The following is a 22094-nucleotide window of genomic DNA, read 5'->3' on the forward strand; positions in this document are numbered from 1 at the left end:
ATTTATAAAAAAATTATTGAGGTGTTGCGACCGTGCCATATTTTAAACTGATTGTCCTGCTTTGGTATCATGCACTTTATGACGTCCGCGTTTTGTCGCTTCTACTTTCTTCTAGACCTCTGCTATGTTTGTCATTGGTTACAAGAGTAGGCGCTCATTGCTTTCCTACAACCCCTCTTCCTGCCTCAACCATACTTGCAAATTGCAATCATTTCTTGTATTTTTTATTTATTGAGTGTTGAGTGTTACATGTTACAAGTCTGAATTGATTTAGTGAGTAGGGATAAAGCTGAATTTTTGTACACACTTATAATTCTTAATAACGACTACACTTAAATCCGAATTTCAAACATAGCGCAGAGTTGGCCTGGCATATCTTTAGCTTGCTTTACCGATACTGAAACCCAACACAGAAGGCAAATGGTCTCCAGAAACAACGGCTCCCGGCACGCGACAAAACGTGACAATCAGAAGTGAAATGTCTTGGTAGTCAGGCAAGCCACGTCAGGTAGAACACAGGGACAACGCAAATTCAACGTTTACAAGATTTATCATAATTACAATCAAGAGGGCAATCGACCCGCCGGAACAGTCATATATTGTTTTTTCGTTGTGATGGTCAGGAATAAAAACAAACTAAACAGTTTGGGTTTCTCACTTTTTTATTTGATCATCGCTCTGTCACTGCACTGTAGGCGCTTGCTAATGTTGTCCACGTTTCGGAGCCACAAAACATGACACACCTCCCACATTATGAACGTAAAAGTAGCTTAATTAACCTACATCGACGATGTACCGTTGCAAAATGTGAATAGTAACCCGGAACAATAACCTTATGATCACAGCTTATGATCCACTCATTCCATATTTCATCAGTTCTCTACTGCCGCCACTACAATTGTAAAAATTGGCGTGTATAATCCAAAGTTGCCAGTTCTGCGGAATTTCCTCGAAATTTGGCTAGTTTTGTTAGGAGTCGCGAGAAAATTCGCAATTGCGGGTTTTGTGCTGGTTGATTTTAAACCAAATTTTTCAAAATAAATATTATTTTTAGCTGCAAGTTTTATTTTTGACTGTAATTTTAACTTGTTTATTGATTGGGCTACTGTTTAGTAGTAAATTGGGCTGAAAATGTAAAAAACTTTCTGGCAACTTAGCTGTGATCAGTCAGCTTCTGAGCTTCTCTGATTTCTGTGTTAGACAATAATTTGTTCTACAATTTTACATCAAATATAATGTGACCAGGGTTGCCAGATTGGCCTTTTTACGGCCAAATTTCAGAAATTTGGCCTTTTTGAAAAGTGTTTGGCTGGACAATTTTTGTTTGGCCGCTTGGCCTTTTTTTGGCCTTTTTTAGTTTCCCGATTGGCATTATTTGGCCTTTTTTTCTTGTGGTTTTCATAGTTCTTTTGGTTATCCCTAGCAACAGTGAAAAGTTTTGGTGTAGCGTTTTACATCATGCACATTTCAAAGACCTTGCTAGCTATGCTTTAACATGTCTCTGCATCCCTGTCAGTAAAGCAGTAGTAGAGAGGATTTTTTCATTACTTACTGCAGTGAAAACAAAACCACGAAACAAAATGCAAACTGAGCTTTTGGAAGCGATTTTGCGAATACAAACGGACATGCCGCTGAATGGAAAATGTTGCACAAACTTTGATGCCAGTGCCATAATGATAAGGCGTTTCATATTTGATATTGTTTATGGTGAAACTAGCAGTAACGAAATGGCAGGGGCGCTAGCATTCCTAGAATAAGAAGTGTTCATTGTGGAAGAATGTTGGACATAAATGCAATTAATTTCTCTGATTTTGCAGTGTTGGGTGTTTAATGTAGCCTACAAGTAATTGTATTGGGTATAAATATTGTATGTATATATTATTATTATTTATTTGCAATCAGACTCAAAGTCCATAGAATTCAAATTTTTACCAGTCATCACACAAAATATCAGACTAACACAACATCAAGCATACTATTTCATATTGCATTAAGTGATATGCCAATATTTACTCCTTCTCACTAGTCACCAGGGTCTCACTGGTGGACGTTAATGGCTTTTTAGTCTACAGGATGATGCTTAGCCTAATGTTGTATTGTAATTGTTTCCATACCTACCGTATCTGTTTGTATTTTATGGATTGCATTTTTTCAGGAAATTTACTAAGCAATTCTTCTTTAACAGATAACATGTAGAACAATAGAAACTGGGTAAATATTATCTAACTTGTTGTTAAAAGTAAGTGCAAAAACACCACTGGTTTCAACAAAGAGAACAAAACCTCAGGTTTGGCCTTTTTTTCTATAATTTGGCCTTTTTTGGGGATGCATTTGGCCTTTTTTGTTTTATCAATCTGGCAACCCTGAATGTGACATGATTTTCATCAAAATGATATGACCTTCAAGTGGAGTGTGCAATTTTCAGCAGGGCTTTGCTTCTATTATGTAAGAAAAATAAATTTGTTTTAAGAAATAAGAGAATTTACGAGAAATTTAGATAGGTTACTGAGTGATAGTGATAACAAAATCTCTGCTCTTTTTGTAGAAATATGCGGCTTAATTCACAATGTAAATACTAGGCTGTGGCTATATTAGTGTAAATATAGCCTCAACAGCATTGCCAGTGGAAATTTTTTTAGTCCTGGGCAAAGATCAAAACCCTAACCTTTACCATAGGGGGGCGGGGGGCTTAAAATTTACTTTGGTATGAGTACACCTTAATTTTATGTTATAAGACAAATTTAGGGCACTAAGAAAAAAAATTGAAATTGGTTTGAAAAACCCCCCGGATAATGGGATTTTAAAAAATCCGGGGGAGTAGCGCTGGCGAAAATGTGATTTTCAGACATTATTCAACAACCACTTGTCAGAAACTGTTCAAATTGGTCTCAAAAGATGCAAAAAAATTAGGTAAGTGGTTAACGACCACTTTTGGAGCTCTAACCAACGAACATAATTATTCTATAATCATAAAATATAGGCAGTGGCTATTTGACCGGCTCCGGTCTTTGAATCTGAAACACTATTTGACCGGTCATGACGTCACTACATAAGCACTTTTTTCTTTTTCTCTTTCAAAGCAAAAGACTTCTTCTTCTTTTCAAAGCAAAAGACGATAAGCGCCTTAAGTTTTAAATTCAATACGTTTTCTTCAACTGAGTCCGTGGCGCATACGTAACGTCTCGGACTGCCATTTTAAAGGGAATGAGTTCGATACTATCCGGAAGCGTTCTTTTTTTTTTTTTTTTTAACTAAATTTTGACCCAAAGTGCATTTTTGTGGTCAATTTTTAATTTGAGTAGCCTACAGCCCATTTTTTTAAATCTTTCCAAATGTGAGTAATAAAGTTAAGTTTTTTTAATTTGTGAATAAAAGAATAACAGTTAACCTCTCAAGTACATGTAGCTCCTCACAGAGTGAAATTTACATGCCTTTTGACTCCTTTTTATTTCTTTAAAAGTAATATCTAAAAAGACATTATTGACCAAAAAAGAATGTCTAAAAAGACATTATGAAAAGCAACTACGGACAAAGGCCAGTGTTTCGATCTCCCGACCTCTTCAGCCTAGTGTAGTAAAGTGAAAGTGGAAAGTTGTCTTGAAGGGTTGGTTGAGATGATGATTTGAAGCTTGACTGATTGTGGTGCGACAATGAGACTGGATTTAATTTTTAACTTCGGACTTCAGCGAAACGTAATCTTACAGCCTATTAGAAGGTGTGATTTTTTCAGAGAATTTGTGCTAAGAAATGAAAGGAATTTGTTAAAAATAAAGACTAGAAAAAACTTTTTTAATTCGTTTTGAAACTTTTTTATTCACTTGTTGATTCATTCATATCAGTTTGTATCCTTTTGTAGTTAAAAAAATTAAAAAAAAAAAGAACACTTCCGGATAGTATCGAACTTATTCCCTCTAGAACGGTAACCCGAGACGTTACGTATGCGCCACGGACTCAGTTGTAGATACCGTGTTGAATTTAAAACTTAAGGCGCTTATCGTCTTTTGCTTTGAAAGAAAAAAATGCTTTTGTAGTGACGTCATGACCGGTCAAATAGTGTTTCAGATTCAAAGACCGGAGCCGGTCAAATAGCCACTGCCTAAAATATATGACATTTTTTGACTAATTTCCTCCAGAAAACAAGGATTTTAAATATTTTCATGAGAAAATACATTTTAATATTACATTTATATACTTGTTAATGATTAAGTATTGAAGTGCTTTAATAAAAACAAAAGGTTAACTATACTCCATGGGCTATATAGTTGGCTATATTAAGAAGAGAAAACTAATATTAGACCCAAAAATGTAAATGCTTTTTTAATGAATGTGAGTATGCAGTCCCTTTTAATATGCTATATTGTAAGCAAAACTTTTAAAACAGATATAATATGTATTGTAATCAACCAAATTAGATGGCATCTATTAGTGGGGTATGTACCACAAGATCAAAAAGCCAAAGGGTAGTTGAAGAGGAAACATACACTGAAGCAGAAGAGTTGAGAAAAGGGGGTAACACTAAAAGGCGGAAATGCGGAACGCGGAAATATGCCGGGCGTGAAATGGCGTATTGTCCGCAGAAGTAGCGATTTAATGCCGATGTAGAAAACGCGGAAGTACGATCTTGGCGTCCATATTGTTTAACATATGGATAACTTCATCATGAAAGAATGAAATGTTGCAACCTTGAAAAAGGCGGAAATGCGATTTTTAACAACAACTCATCACCGCACCTACTTTTATGTTGAAATATCATTGAAAGATATTGTTTAGAAGCAATTGTGAGGTCATTAAATACTTTGACTGCTTTAATTCCACAGTTATTGGAGTAAATTTCGAAAATTAAAAGGAATTTATTTAAACAGGAAAAAAGCGGAAATGCGATTTTTAGCCACAACTCAATCCCGAACATTTTCTTATGTTGAAATATCATTGAAAGATATTATTTGGAAGCAATTGTGAGATCATTAAATACTAGAGATGTACCGATACCAATATTGTGGCCGATACCGATCCCGATACCGATATCACTTTTTTAGGCCGATACCGATATTGATACCGATATTTTGGCCGATACTTTGGTGTTACAAAAAGATGCAATTTTGGTATTTGCAAGGTATTATATCAAATGCTAAGTTTTACCTTATTTGCATAAAACTATTAAAAAAAGCTTTCAATTGGTATAATTTATTAAAGATTCAAGAATCCAATCTCAACCGCATTTTTGTGTCATAATAGTAGGTTTTAGTAATGAAAGGCCACCATAATTGAGGACTAGGGTATAAGGGAAGAAACATTACATCATAATTGGGGTTTCTGAAAAATTAAATAAAGTATTTGCGCAAACTCTCCAAATAGGCTATTATAATTGATAATAAGATGTAAAATGTAAACCAAGTGATTTGTGTAGTCGTACAAAAACTATTCAACAAGTAATATGCAACCTAAGGGCGCTTGTCGTTTGGTTGAAAAGCTTTTGCCAGGCCAAGACCACCCAGGCAGCAAAAATGCACAATCCCGCATCGCCCCCACGCTGCTAAACGTCCAAAAAAACTATGCAACCCGGCTGCCCCCAGCAAGCCGGCTCCACCAGTCCGCGACCCAACTTCCACCCCTCGCTGCAACATACCCACCAAGCCCAAACAATTCCACGGCAGAACTAGCAGGCTGCCCAACACGAAAGCAATGGGACCACGAATCCTCACCAAACCAATCAAAACGGTCCTGCCGCGCCCAAGACGACAACCCCACCGCGAAGAAAGGAGCGCCCCTCCCGGCCACCAGCACAAGGCCGAGCACCCACCAGCACAGCGAGCAGCTGCGACCCGCCAACCACAACGGTGCAGCTTCCACACTAGCCATTTCAATTCTTGTCGATGTCAATTCTTGCTGCAAAACGGCTGCCGAGAAACATATAGTTGATTGGATGGTCTAAATGGCTAGCGTGGAAGCCACACCGCTATGGCCAGCGAATTGCAATAGCCCGCCACACCAGTGAGTGCCCAGCACCGCGCCGACAGCCGAGAAGAACGCTCCCCCCACAACGAGGCCGCCATCCCAGGTGCAACAAGACCACTTATTGACCAGCCCAGCGAGGACTCGCAGTCTCACCGCTCCCACCCACTCCGCCACGACATTGCCCAAGCTTGGCGAATCCACCATAACTAAATGCGGAAACCAAATCATAAACCGACAGAACCAGCCCACCAAAAAGAACCAAGTTACACGGGTCCCCCAAACGTCCAGCAACGCAAAAACGATGCAAAATTATACACATTTCCGCCACCTGGGCAGTCCTGGCCTGGTTTTATCCTCTGTTGAGAGTAAAAAAGAAACACAAATGATAAATATTGGAGAAATTGAGTCTCCTTCACAACTTAAGAGTCGAACAACGCAAAACTTCTGAAACAAAACGTTTTGTTTGAGTGAAAGAATCACTGTAAGCAAACAATGCCAAAAGGTGTGCGCATGAAGTCATGGGAGTGTGAGGTATCAAAAATTTGAACAGGTTTTTATTTTTCTACATCAATGTGACGTTAGTTACTACTTTAAAAAATCTATATCTTTGCTTCTGCAGAAAATTCGCAGCAAACGCCTTTTTATTACATGTTTAGTATCGGCCACAGTATCGGCCAAATTTTGCCGATACCGATGCCGATACCGATACTCAAAAAATGGCCGATATCACCGATACCGATGCCGATACCGATATATCGGTACATCTCTATTAAATACTATGACTGTTTTAATTCTAATGTTATTTCGGCTTAATTCCGCGTTTCCGCATTTCCGCCTTTTAGTGTTGTCCGAGAAAAGGAATTTTGCCGTCCAAAAAGATATTGTTCAATGTATGATATATTTGCTGCGTGATTACCGTGCTGGCAAAGCACTAAGAACTGTAGATGAGGCATGTCATATCATGGTAGGTAATCTAATGGATCACTGGATGTATTGCAACGTGTAAAGCATGCTATTAGTCTTTATAGTTTGTTCAAAGATACCATGAAAAGTCAAAACAAAAAATTTTATATGCAACCAGCAAAGAAGTCCATCTTCACTGACTTCAATGCATCCATGACCAAGTTATTTGATATATTTTGTGAAAATAAGGAACGAAGAGTGGCTTTGGAACATATGTATGGAATAAAGATGGGAGAAATGTAATGGAAGTTTCTGGATGATATGAGAACAGTTCGCAAGCACTACTGTGAAGAAGCAACAGATAGATGGCAAAAATACATGGAAAGGAAAATTGCTCAAGAACGTACATTTGAGAAGATCAAGCCTTAAAGCAGCCGGCGGCCATGGCCGCTAAGTAGCGCTTGAATGACCGCCGGTGCTACCTCCTCAGTCGGCCAAGTTTGGCCGCCGGTTTCTTCTAGCCAATTATTTATTTTCACAATAGAATGATCGTGGATCAACTGTCGAAAATATCTAGTATCAAAGAGTGACGCAGAATTAGGTCAGCGCGTCATTATCACCACTGTTGTATTGTGCGGAAACATTTGCCATTGTATGGAAAATATCCAGCTGCGATCACCGGGTCTGCTACTATTCGGCGAGTCCGATTCGGCGAGTCCGATTCGACTAGTCCGATTCGGCGAGTTCCCTATTCGGCGAGAGCCTTTTTCGGCGAGTGCCCTATTCGGCGAGTTTTTGAAATTTTTGAAAAGAAATTATTGGGTACCGTAGCCTAATTACAATTGCCGTTTTTACATTGTTTTAACGTCGCTAAACGTTGAAATCGTGCAGAAAGGAATAAAAATAAAATGTTTGAACTATTAAATTAAAATTCGTCATGTCAATTCAGTTGTTTTTATTTCTGACCATCATATGAAAAACAATACATGTCAACATAGCAAAGGTAGAAGCGACAAAACGCGAACGTTAAAACGTGCTTGTGACCGAAGTAAGTTATTGAGTTGAAAGAAATTTGGCACGAAAATGTTACAAAAAAAAATCATGTTTATGTCTATAAGTTAGTACTTTTGAATAGTTAAAATGATTAGTTTGGATCAACAAATGTGTGGCCTGCAGCTTGGATTGAAAGGAAATTATCGGGTACCGTAGCCTAGTTATCCCGACCAGCAAAAATTTGTTCCAAAAACACAGTTCATTTTTACATTGTAGTAACAGAATGATAAGGCTAAACAAATGTGTGGCCTATCGTGTTAACGTCGCTAAACGTTGAAATCGTATAGAAAAGGGAGCTTTTGCTGACTAGGATACTTTGAAACTTTCACAGAAGCCTTTCGATTTGTTCCAAGAACCCAGTTAGCCTAACAGTTCATTTTTACATTGTAGTAACAGAATGAAAAGGCTAACCAAATGTGTGGCCTACAGCTTGGATTGAAAGGAAATTATCGGGTACCGTAGCCTAGTTATCCCGACCAGCAAAAATTGCCGTTTTTACATCGTTTTAACGTCGCTAAATGTTGAAATCGTGTAGAAAAGAGAACTTTGCTGACTAGGATACGTTGTGTTGTAAAATTACGTTTAGTCTACATTATGTTCCTACGTTCTGGTTTCCTTGCCTAGAGCGCTTCACGTTGATTGTTTTCTCAGTACGCGTTCAGTTCTCAGGTTAGCGCTCAGTTCTCAGTTTTCTCATTGTGTGAAACAGACCTACTTTGTTCGCTTTATATTTATGGTTTGTGTTTTGTAGGTACACTTCGTTTCTTAGTTTTTTAAAACTCAATAAATGGATGTTACACGTTGAAGCTGAGAAACATTCACAGAAGCCCTAAGATTTGTTCCAAAAACCAATTTAGCATAACATTTGATTTGTACATTGATTCAACGTCTGAATACATTATCTTAAAAATGCAACGTATCGTAGGGCTTCTGTGAATGTTTCTCAGTTTCAACGTATCCTAGTCAGCAAAGTTCTCTTTTCTATACGATTTCAACGTTTAGCGACGTTAAAACGATAGGCCACACATTTGGTTAGCCTTTTCATTCTGTTACTACAATGTAAAAATGAACTGTTAGGCTAACTGGGTTCTTGGAATAAATTTTTGCTGGTCGGGATAACTAGGCTACGGTACCCGATAATTTCCTTTCAATCTAAGCTGTAGGTCACACATTTGTTGATCCAAACTAATCATTTTAACTATTCAAAAGTACTAACTTATAGACATAAACATGATTTTTTTTTGTAACATTTTCTTGGTTTTATTTTTTTTTCATATCTTAAATTTTTCTGAAGGTGTTGCGACCGTGCCAAATTTTTTTCAACTCAATAACTTACTTCGGTCACAAGCACGTTTTAACGTTCGCGTTTTGTCGCTTCTACCTTTTTCTACACCTTTGCTATGTTGACGTGAATTGTTTTTGATATCATGATCAGAAATAAAAACAACTGAACTGACATGACGAATTCAAGCACGTTTTAACGTTCGCTTTTGTCGCTTCTACCTTTGCTATGTTGACGTGTATTGTTTTTGACAGGATGGTCAAAAATAAAAATAACTGAACTGACATGACGAATTTTAATTTAATAGTTCAAACATTTTATTTTTATTCCTTTCTGCACGATTTCAACGTTTAGCGACGTTAAAACGATGTAAAAACGGCAATTGTAATTAGGCTACGGTACCCGATAATTTCCTTTTAAAAATTTCAAAAACTCGCCGAATAGGGCACTCGCCGAAAAAGGCTCTCGCCGAATAGGGAACTCGCCGAATCGGACTAGTCGAATCGGACTCGCCGAATCGGACTCGCCGAAACGGGCCATTCCGGCGATCACCAGCTATAAGTCTTGTTTGTAATTCTCGTTTATGTTAACAAAGTGTTAATCCGAAGTGCTAATTTACATCGGCTGGCAATATTGTCGTTTTTATGTCGATTCGATGTTGTATCTTCATAGTTGAGAAATGTTCCCGCTGTGGGTTAGTGACTTCACACCCTCAATGGTGACATCATAACGGTATAAATGGTCAGGTTTTATGAAAGGCGGTATGCAGTTGAAACAATTTAGTATCATTAGATGGTCCCGCAATACCGGATTACAATCCCGATAAAGCAGTCATTGCGTGGTACAACCATTCTATAGGGTCATTCCATGTCAAATCACCCAATGGGTTTAACCTCTACCTCTTCAATTTTGCTGAAATTTGGTATATAGGGAGGCCTTATCATAGTTAGCCCAAATCCAAAATATTAGCTCAATCGGACCAGTGGTTCTGGAGATATAGGCCCTCAAATTTCCATATTTTGGCAAAAATGGGCGCGGCGGCCGATTTTTAGGGCCCGATATTTTGGTAACCGGTGGGCCGATTTTAATGAAACTGGTGTCATTGGAAAGGTAATTTCACAAGGAATCCAAATCTGTAAATCTTTCCTTGATAAGAGCAAGTTAAATATTTGTGACCTTTTGACCTATTGTTTGACCTTGAATTTGACCTTGTGGCCCACGTGACCTAGAAAATAAATTAAGTGCAAATTATACCTCAAGATGTTACCTACAACATATAAAAAATCCAGAGATGTAAAATTTTTGGTTTATTAATATAATACACTTAAAGTGGACATACCTGACCACAAAATGACAATTTTCAAACTTATAATGCATTAATGTACACAAATACACTACAGGAGATATGTCATAGTTTAGTACAAATCCAGAACTTATAATCCTTATTCAAAGTAGGCTATGATGTCATATTGTATTGACACTATAACAGGCTTTGCTCATACTAATTGACGTATTTCAATTAATTAATTAGGCCTTCACGATGTTTTTCATTAAAATAATGCAAACTGACATCTAGGCTATACAAATCCATGTAAAAGTAGGCTGTTAACAATATTGGCTGTGATAATATTCCTGATATTAACATTTCCACTTTTTACATAGTCCAGTTATTTTAACATTGTCAGGCTTGCCGATGCTGTACATCCGAGTGGAAAGTGTAAGAGATGGTGTGTTGATGACACAAAGGATGTTCTTCTTGTCAAGCCAACATCTGTCTTCATCTCTAGGCCAATGAAAGAGCTTGGCCGGTCCATGGGGATGCATGAACTTTATACTGTAGTCTCCATGCTCGTCTGAAATATCCTCCACCAGGCCAATCCATGGTTCGTTGTCATAAAGACAGCAGACAAATGTTCAGCAATGTCAATCGGCACTTCCGATATTCTGTCATGTTCGACATGCTCTGTGATGGCTACCACAACAGGAGGATCCACTTGTGTACTCAATTTATATACCGAAAGATGGGTTTGCGAAAGTGGTGCAAATCTGTGAAGCTGAAGAGTTCCTTTAATAGTTGTAGCAATATCGAATCGATTTCTCAAGTCTGTGTCTACTTTTGTCACTTCTTCGGGTGGGACATTGAAGAATTTGATTCCTGGAATCCTTTCAACACAGAATTCCATGATGGCTTCTATTGTCAGAATCGGATCCGTGTAGGGTCGCTGGAGATTAGCTTTTGTCAGGAGTCTCTTCACAGTTCCGCCAATACCATCACAAGCACTTTTGCCATGTGATGTGGCAAAGAAGTTCCATTCGGCTTCCAGGCCAAAGTCCTTCTGGTGGTTGCAAAGATTGATAAAGTTATGTTTGTTCTTATATTGTCCAGCGCAGCCATCCGTGAAGTAGTGGACTTTCTTTACTTGTGGGAACTCCTTAATGAATTCAATCACCACTTTCTGGAAAGCATACACAGTCGAGGTTGAATGTTCCTTTACGTCACTTACTACACAAATGTTTCGGTGTTCTAGCGTACCATCTTCATCATCGAGCTTGCGGTAGGCAACGAATGGATGTAGTGCAGCTTGTTTATTTTCCCAATGAAAACTTTGGATCTCATCCTGAACAACGTATGAGTAATTTTCAGCGAAATCCCCCTGTAGAATAGTCTCTTCCAATGGCTTCATTGATGATTTAAGGTCCTTCATGTATGTAGTTTGAGATTTTGCAGTGAAACTGTGGCGGGTGAGTTTTAATAGCTGCGAGGAAAAGTTGTCTATGAAGTCTTCTCTTGATTCAGTAATAACGGCAAGTTTCGTGCGATCGGTGCTAATCCATTGCTGGTATGTCACGTCCTCAACATCGTTCAGATCTTCAGAGTTTTAAAGGTGATCGACAAGCCCTTCACAACCAGGGCAGTCCTTACATTTACAATGACCCATCGGCCATCATACACATTTCGTTCTCGGTACAGCACACACAGAATTTCATAAGGTCATGAACAGAAGATTTCAAACACCCTTAAAGTTAAAGGTTAAAGATAAACTAGTACGCCCATTGGCGTGACGTCACAAGCTAGAGCGATTCGAAGGGCAGCAGCCGACTGCCTGAGTCTGGGGAATGATAGTATTGTAGGTCTGTGATCATGAGATCACAGATCTGAGAATAGAGCTATTTTTTCTATTTGAATAAGCTTAACTGAAGATGATCTAGCTACTAGCTGATCGAAATCGATTTTTAGCTATTTATGATTGAACTGACTCATGTGAGAATAAATTTCTTTGCATTACCGGTATTATATGTATGTGGTCTCTCTCTAATTGTCTATGTCCACTAAAGTGTATTTTATTAATAAACCAAAAATTTTACATCTCTGGATTTTTTATATGTTGTAGGTAACATCTTGGGGTATAATTTGCACTTAATCTATTTTCAAGGTCACGTGGGCCACAAGGTCATATTCAAGGTCAAACAATAGGTCAAAAGGTCACACATATTTAACTTGCTCCTATCAAGGAAAGAATTACAGATTTGGATTCCTTGCGAAATTACCTTTCTAATGACACCAGTTTCATTAAAATCAGCCCACCGATTGCCAAAATATCGGGCCCTAAAAATCGGCCGCCGCGCCCATTTTTGCCAAAATGTGAAAATTCGAGGGCCTATATCTCCAGAACCACTGGTCCGATTGAGCTAATATTTTGGATTTGGGCTAATTATGCTAAGACCTCCCTATATACCAAATTTCAGCAAAATCGAAGAGGTAGGGGTTAAGATTTAACTTTTTTTTGGGTGATTTGACATGGAATGACCCTATAGCAGGACGTCGCCCAGACTTCAACAACACCAAGTGATCATTTTGGCCTTGTTGCAAGTTTAATTCTATTTACTTGTGCTATCGTTATTTGTATTTTGGCCTCCAAGCACGCAGATATGGCCGCCGAGAAGGAGCTCTCGGTAGGCCACGATGGCTGCCGGAAAAAAACACGAGTTTTAAGGCCTGGAAGATGCAGCAAAAGAAGAAAGAAAGGAGGGAAGAATTGGCTTTGAACAGCAAGTGCTGTTGAAGCTATTGATGCACGAGATGTTGCAATGGAAACTGATGACCATGATGATTATTCTCCAGAAATGGAACAATCTAAAAGTAAGAAAAAGGCCCTATAGTCACATTATTACTGATGAATCTTCAAGTGATTGCATTCCCAAAGAATACAGACATATTCGAGAGAGCTCAAACACTGTAAGGCAAACTTTTTACAAAACAGTTGATGTGTTGATTAATGATTAGTAGGTAACCATTGCTCCAAAATGCAAGCAACACCTGCAGTGATTGAAACTGGTCGAAATAATGTTTGATCGGAAAAACTGGAAATATCATAACGAAAATGAACAGCTGATTGATCTTGATACAGCTCCCCACTGCAAAAGTATTCAAAGAGCTGGAGGTGCCATACATGCTTTTTCTCTAGGTTGCTTGGTAGAGGAGATTATGGATAGCAGTGATTCTGTGGTAACCTATCACACTGATGGCTCTACTGTAAGGTCCAGGGTACTGGAGGGTATCACCATTAATGGTACTTATAGAAGGCTCCCAGCTTTACCTGTGAGCAATGAATACAGAGAAAACTAGGCTTTATTAAAGCAAATCATCCTTGCTATTTTATCCACTGTGAGTGGTGTTGCAGTTGAGGAAATTTTCAAGAAAATTACATTTCAGATGACAGATTCAGCTACACATAATCTTCATGTGGATGAAATGGTTGCTATTGATCTTTGATCTTAGTGTTGACCATATTCCTCAACATCTCTTGTCACACACATCCTTGCCTTATGTTCAACTGGAAACTTTTGCAAGTCATCAGTGACATTGAGAGTATGTTTGCTGATGCAAATATATGCCCAGAATCTGAAAGTTTACCTTCGGAGTAAACTTCAGTGTTCCTCAACCGTAACATAGGAAGATTTTGACTCTGCCATTGAAACGTTAACCGTATCTAATGTTGAATGAACTTTCTGGGAGAACATGTTCGAAGTACCGGTATTGCAACTTTGTGGACTCTATCTCTTTACATACTGCAACACTTTCCTGTGTTTAATGCATGTATTTAGAGGTCATTTTGCATACGGTACTTATTTGTAGGCTATGTATTTTTGCGTACTTCACCCAGTTTACTTGATTATGTTCCTTCAGTTTAAGACCATAGAAAACTTTACCTGTTTCTTCCAACCTACAGAAGAAGACTGGCAACTGTTATTATAACTACCGTACTCCATCACTAACCTATAATTTGGTAAATTGTAAGCATGTTTTTTTATTCAAAACTCTGAGAAAATGCAAAACTAACATTTTTTAGGGATGAGAAAAAGAAAAAATGTCACTTTTTAAAAAAAATATCATGTTGATGTTCTGTTAAATTAAAAAATAAGGTCTCAAACTGCTCAGACTGTTATTCTGCATCTTTTAAGACCAACTGCAAGCATTTCTGACAAGTGGTTCTGGAATTACCTTTGAAAAACCATCTGCGCCCCCCCACATTTTTGATATCTGATTATCCGGAGGGTTTTTTTTTTGCAACCAAAAAAAAAAATTTTTTTAGTGCTTTGACATTGATCCATAGCATAAAGTTCAGGTGTACTCATTATTGAATTGTTGATTTTGCAATTTTGTGCCCCTCCCTACCTTAAGGCAGTTGGCTTTTTGACCGGCTCCGGTCTTTCAAACTGAAACACTATTTGACCGGTCATGACGTATTTTTTTCTTTTTCTCTGTCAAAGCAAAAGACAAGAAGAGAAGAAAAAGTGCCTATATAAGTTCTAAATTCAATAGTTTTATTCAACCGAATCAGCGGCACGTACAATGTTTCGCATGCTGGTATACCCAAGGGTATGAATTCGATGCTACCCGGAAGCGTTTTATTTCAAACTAAATTGCCTGCTAAAAACACTGCCTAAAACTTGACATTGATACAATTTTTTTTTAAAAAAGTGTTGTAACTTTTTACAGCCACCAAACTAACTTGTTGAGAGCAAAAGTGTAATATGTCGTTCGGCAAACACGGTCACATCCTCTTATGACGAACGGAAACTTACCCAGAGAAATTCTCAAATTCCAGCAAATTAAAAAAACTCTAACTTTATTAGGCTACTCATATTTGAAAAGACATAAATAAATTGGGCTGGAGGCTACTCAAATTAAAAATTGCCCACAAAAATGCAGCAGCCTAATGATTGAGTCACTTCGGGTCTAAATTTAGTTTAAAAAAAAGAACGCTTACAGCCGGGTAGTATCGAACTGGGTGCAACCTAATTCGTACCATGAACAATTCGTACCGTCAGTTCGTACCTTGAAAAGATCGAGAGAAAAAATTAAAAAAAGCTGATTGTAAGTTATAGAATTGTAAGTTGTAAGTTATAGCGAATTGTAAGTTATAGCTGTTGGTAGATTATGGCTCAATAAAGATGGTACGATAGCAAAAGACCACAAGTTCTCATCTAGTCAGCCACTACCAGGTATAGGCTAACTTCACACAGCTTTGAGCTAGCTTAAATTTCACTACTACAATTTTATTAGGTTTGTAGACAAAAGATTTTAAATACCCAAAAACAAGCTAATTGGGTAGAGCAATCAACTTGTGATCAGTAGGCTTAAAGCAATAACCAAAAAAAAAACAGTTGTCAAGGTCTTAAGCTGGGTTTTTTTTTCGCTGAGACTTTTCGGTCATTTGTCCGAAATGACTTGAAAAAATTCGGTCAATTTTATTTAATTCGGTCATTTTTAGTCATTTTTGGTCATATATAGTCAATTGACTATATTTTTTTCGGACAGTTTGACCGATTTGACTATATTTTTTTCGGACATTTTGCTAAAAAATCGGTCAATGACCGATAAATGAGCGAAAAAAAAAACCCAGGTCTTAAGTATCCCATCACATCTATTATGAACTTTTTGAAAGCAAATACTTTCATTGAAACTTGTGGTTCCATTGTTTCAAATATTCAATGCTAGATGGATGAATAATTACTAATTAGTCTAACTAATCAAAAAAGTATAATTTGTGTGCAGGTTCTTGTAGGTTGTAAAATGCGTATTGAAACTTGTTCATTTTGCTCCTCTCCTGTGTATCCTGGCCATGGGAGTACATTTGTAAGAAATGATTGCAAACAATTTAAATTTTGTAGAAGCAAGTGCAAAAAAGCATTCAAAAAGAAGAGAAATCCAAGAAAGGTAAATTAATGCTGTTACTCGATAAAGTGTTTGTAAATTAAATCTATGCACCTGACGTTAACCACTACATATGAAATTTATGATCTATGGTACATGTTAGCCTTGTTAGGGTGCATCATTTTCCCCGACTTAACAATAGACCCTACCTTTTTTGTGTGTGTGAGGTTAGCTTAAAAAATAACGTTTTTGTAAACCCACTGGCATTTTTAGTGAAAGTGTAATACGTTCTACCAAGCTGCAGATTGCAAAATAGTTAATGTCTACAAAGAACAATTGTGTGTACACAAAGCGATTTGGCTCTGGCTTTGGAAAGCCTTGTTTCCCAAAGTGCCAGAAGACACCTGTGGAAAGCTTCATAACTATACTGGAGAAGACTCATGGCCATTTTTTTTTTATATTTTGAAAATCGATCCACCTTTTAAGTGCACCCATTACATTACAAAAATGTGAAAGAAGTTGTGGAAAACATCGCGGTTGTTAATGACATAAGCTGAGCAATGAGCATGGAGTCCAACTGGCTGAGGATTTCCATGTGTTTTCTCAAGAAAAAGCGGTTTCAAAACACTTTACAACTTGTGGAGTATTCTAGGAACTACTTACCAAACCAAACAACTCCCACACAAGCTTTGTCAACATGATACTGTGCAGTTTTAGAAAGCTACCTCTGTACTAAAGTGCAACCTATTTGCTGTTTTTACTTTGCATGTTTTATCACTTTATTTCAATATGAAGTTGCATTTTGCCACTGTTTCCAAATTACATAGGCCTACCGTATTTTCTGTGGTTACTATTTAGTATTATATTATTTTTTTTGAACGTTTTTGTCTTTTAATTGGTGCTCAGTGGGCATTTGAGTTTATCTACCATAAGTACCAGTAACAAGAAAACGGAAACAGTAAATCAGCTGCAATTTTAATGTCTCTTTTTGTAAAACCGCTAACTGCTTTTTTTCGCATGTGCAAGCTCTTGCGTGTTGTTAGATATGTTTGCTTTGTTTTCTTTTAGTTTTATCAGTAATGAAAGAAGAGATTTCATCATTGTCTTCTGCTGGTTCTATTGTTTGTTTTTAATCAAATCGTGCGGTTTCTATTCAAGAAAATATGGTAATTGCGTTTAACGTTATCGAATATGATGAATAACAGTTACTGTCCTCTAGTGTCCAAAAAACAAAAAGTAACACCAAAAATGAATTCTTCACCCTTGAAAATGGGAGTGTAGCCATCAGTTTTACATCATTTGGACAAACATTGCAGGAGATACTGTCAGTTATGTGTTGGCCACTAGAGGCAGTAATGTACTGGGGAAAGCACAAAATTGCCTTTTCTCTCGGCTCCTACGTTGTAACATCCGCGTTTTGTCGCTTCTACTTTTATAGACTCCTGGTATGTTTGATATACGTATATAGCCTAGGGCCCTAGGCTATTGCTTTTTGTTATGATGGTCTGAAATAAAAGCAAACTGAACTGAACATTGATGACACTATTTTTTTAAACAATATTGTTACTTTACACACACAGCCTTACTTTAGTTACTTATACTTTATTTTTGATGATCACGACAAAAAATAATATTTGCCAAACATTGCAGAGGTCTAGAAAAAAGTATATTATATTTATAAGCGACAAAACGCGGATGTTATAACGTGAATAAAACTAAAGCAGGACAATCAGTATAAAATATGGTTTGGAGTGTTATGTTATATATTGGCTTGGAGTACATGTGTGCACTGTGCACTTGTGCAGTAAGTTTACAATTGACATAAAGATATTACAACAAATGGAAAAGGGTGTTATGCAAGTGTCTCAATTTAGTTCTGCTTTATGTTTGTTGTTTAATATACAGTATAGTGAAATATCGTATAATACATTGGTTTTAAAAAGTACAGCTAAAATCAAGCAACAGAAAGCCAATATCATAATGATTGTTACGGTATGGCGGTATATCCTTCTTTACAGCGATGAGATAAGGTGCTCACTTTCTAATCATGCAATTTTCTCTGTGCTTGCTATGAGGCCACCTTCATAAAATTGCCAACGTTTTTTATTTATTTTTAGACAAGATGGACAAAGACTTATAGGCGGGCACAAGGAAAAGAGTTGACCAATGATGCTTCATTAGAATTCGAGAAAAGGAGAAATCGACCAATCAAATATGATCGAGAAACGTGGAAGAAAACTGTCAGTGCCATTCGTCGTGTTGAAGAAATCAAATTGAAACGCCACAGTCAATTTATTATGAACAGGTAAGGGCTAAGTAGACTTCTCTGATGCATGGCTTCAGTAAGCAATGTTTCATTATCTGCGTTATGAATAATAAATCTTACGCTTGTAGAAAGCTGTGTTCTTCATTAAGAGATTGGTTGCTTCCGCTCATGATGTTTAAATTTTTCATCTGTAGAATTTTCATTTTTAAAATGTGGTATCCGGTATTGGAGAATCACATGTCCAAGGCTACACACGTCTGCAGCATATCATATTAAGTTGATAGATGAAGAGTTGATAGTTTTTTACTTCTGGAAATTTTTGTATTCATTCTAACTGTCATGCATATGATAGGGTATACGTAAAGAGCATGTAAGACCAATAATAAAGCATCGTCCCTGGGCAAGGACTTTTCTATTATATCGTGGAGTTGTTTGACCTCAACTTCTCCAGAAGAAGTTGCAAAAGAATACAATCATTGACTAAAAGAACCATAACGTTGATGAAAAGAAAGTTGTCTTGTTCCACTTGTAAAAAACACTTTGACATGACTGTTTCTCTTGTTACTAATGATTCATCAACGCTTTCTTGCAGATTGAAAGTTGGAAAGAAAGTTGAAAGGCAAGCTGATATAAGAGAAGTTAAGGTAAATGTGAACTTGATTAAATCTCCTGCTGCCGGATTGCTTCAGAGGAAAGAAGAAGAGAAAATTATGGAAGTTCTTCCAGAAGATGAAGAACTAATGGAAGAGGCTTAAACACGCTTTGTGTCATATTGAACCGCTTGTCAACCACTTCTACAATGACAATATGTAGGGGTATTTGAAGTCCCCTCGAGTTGGGTGCCGGTATCGGTATCTTGCTATGATTTCAAATTTGTTATTGTCTATCAACTCTCTCCTATTTTCTAACTGCATTTATGATCTTCTTGTACAGTACCTACAACGATTGGGCAAGCCCTGTGTTTGTGATGATTATACAATATACAATGTATTTTGTGAAAACAACATGGGCTAAGTAACGATGAGGGACATAGCGACTGGTCAAATACAGTTAAAGTGTGGAACCGATTTAATGATGTGTTTTCGTGGTCAAACTTTGATCACGAAACTTTTATTTCATCTCTACGATCATGAAATAAAACTTCTCTCGATATTTTGAGTAGGCCGACACGGTGAAAACAAAATTGATTTCGAAATGCTGTTGATGTTTCACGCTGAAAATACAATATCAGAAATGACAATACGTAGTGACAATGTATGGTACAATTGCACTCGTCTAGTAGGGCTACCATATTTCCTCTTTTTTCCTATTTTTTCAAGAATGAATGGTTCTCCGAGGACACTCAAAAATGCTCAAATGCCCTCTTTTTTGGCATTTTGAGTTTTCACCTGGGCGCGGCTGGCGGAATGTCCACTTAGCAGTCGACCTACACACATATCTCAACATTAGAAACGAAAAGCTAAAACAACCCCGTTCCCCACTTTCCGAACAATGTGATTTTTGCCCACGTCTTTTCCATCATAGACTGGGCAGTGGGCATTCCAAAACCACATCTTTCATCACCATCTAAAGACAAAACCAATGATCGAACATGAGCTGGAGCCGACGACAAGAAAATCGCGTGCCTTGTTGAACTGTTTCTCGGCAGCCGATTGTAGCAAGAATTAACACCGTGCCTCAGATAGCCAGGAAGAACGCTCCCTTTTTCATACCGTTGAATTGTCGCTGTGCTGTAATAATATAAACAACCTTAGACGAGCATTGCTTTGCGGTTCTCATATGGAATGCTGTGAGATCGAGCAGAGCTGTGAGTTGACTTTTGAGGAAATTGATCAACAAATTCATGAAAAAGGAAACTTGTAACGAAATCAGAATTTAAGCAAATAAAAAAACGAGGAAATAAGACATTAAAATACAGTAGAACTTGGTTAATCCGAATCCTCGCCTAATCCGGATAAAACTGGAAGTACAAATGATTTGTAATCTTTTTCTTGAGAAACAGCTTTGGATTATCCGGATTATTTAATCCGGATCTTCGCCTATTCCGGACAATAGTTGCGCTTTCTCTATCGCTTTATCCGGATTTGCCCGATTTTTTGTAAGTTTTCCATAGAAACTCGTCTTTGGTAACTGTTTTCAAAAGTTTTGAGTGACTACAGAATGTTCCGACACGCATGTCTGAAGATGTAACTTTTGCCAGTGTGTTCTTGCGCTAGACGCAGGTCTACAAATACATTCATTTTACATGCATACTGCATTTCAAAAGAACTCTATCACTGGGTCGCTAATGTGGTGATCGCGCGTCTCGGAATTGGCAGATGACCACACTAATGCGTTCAATTTCGGTGATTTTCACCGATACCCTTCTATCTAGGTAACGTCAGGCTTGATAGAACTGTCATCGGTTAATCCGGATGGAATCGCCGGTCAAATCGAATCCGGATTAACCGAGTTCTACTGTTATATGTCTTCAACACAAAAAGTTTGTCGTGTTTATATTTTACTGTATTATTAAGCAGCATAATAATAGTACGGTAGTCACCTGGTGACCATCGTTTTGCATTCAATCTTTGTGCCTGAAAATACTGCAAAGTTAAATGCTTCCAGAAAATGGTAAACCAGGGGGATTCTTAGCTCTTTTTAATGCTCATATTCCCCTAGCTGTTGTTTAAAACAAGCCAGCTAGCTTTGCACCAGTTGTGCTCGGGAAACAGTGTATCTGTCATGTTATAAATAGATTAATGTACCAGTTGAAGCTTAAGCATATCTTGTACTCCTGGCTGAGAACCCAAGGAAGAAAATAATGTAATGCAACAGTAGTCATACTAAATAAACAACCAGCAAGAATGCATTCGTACAAGTGGGCATACCTTCACGGTAATCAAATTGAACAAAATGTTCTGAGCACACTCTATCATGCTCGCCAGGCACCCATTTCTTCCCAACTGCTTTCGAAGATGATGATCTTTTAATTGCGGTAATCCATTGTTGTCGCACAGACATATCGTTGGAAAACACATGTCCACCTTTACGATTCGTACAAAGAGGAACACAGCAATACTGTGGCATTTTAACAATTATCTATGATTAGCCTAAGATGCTTTAAACCTGTATAATACAACTTGCTGTGTAAGGCAAAAGTGCAGTAGCATGACAGACACAGAACCAGGCAAGGATTAATCAGTAACATTTGTGGATCACAACTGAATAAACTTGTATAGGAGTACCATTCTCAAAGTACGGTAAAAACTACAAAAAGTAAAAGCTACAAAAACTGCTCTGTCTCCCTCTCTGCCTGTCACCACAAGTCGATACCTTGTCATGCAATGTGTTCGAAAAGCCTGTTTACTTATTTGCTTTTATAGCCACAGCAACGTTAAATCAAGCCTAAAATGTATCCAGCTTTGTAATATGCACCTTCTTACCCTCACATCAACACAACACTGCACTCCCATCCCACCCATATCAGCTGTACG

General features: G+C 37.7%; 1 protein-coding gene and 1 long non-coding RNA gene across 2 annotated transcripts in view; one reads left to right on the forward strand and one right to left on the reverse strand.

Moving 5' to 3' along the window:
- The window catches only part of LOC145783149 (putative ribosome biogenesis protein RLP24), a 35823-nt gene extending 15971 nt beyond the window's left edge, over positions 1-19852 (forward strand). Inside the window, exons 2-4 of the mRNA XM_082594941.1 lie at positions 16254-16415; positions 18470-18657; positions 19211-19852. Coding sequence (XP_082451067.1) covers positions 16272-16415; positions 18470-18657; positions 19211-19373 — 495 coding nt within the window. The 5' untranslated portion in view covers positions 16254-16271 and the 3' untranslated portion in view covers positions 19374-19852. The remainder of the gene's footprint in view (positions 1-16253; positions 16416-18469; positions 18658-19210) is intronic.
- A 361-nt stretch (positions 19853-20213) lies between these two features.
- On the reverse strand, positions 20214-21746 carry LOC145783002 (uncharacterized). The gene is made up of 2 exons (XR_014290893.1): positions 21489-21746; positions 20214-20348 (listed from the first exon to the last, which is right to left on the reverse strand). It is a non-coding gene; the product is annotated as an uncharacterized LOC145783002 (long non-coding RNA).
- Between the last annotated feature and the right edge of the window lie 348 nt (positions 21747-22094).

The sequence above is a fragment of the Aplidium turbinatum genome, chromosome 14, assembly GCF_918807975.1.
Source record: "Aplidium turbinatum chromosome 14, kaAplTurb1.1, whole genome shotgun sequence".
Classification (NCBI taxonomy): Eukaryota; Metazoa; Chordata; class Ascidiacea; order Aplousobranchia; family Polyclinidae; genus Aplidium; species Aplidium turbinatum.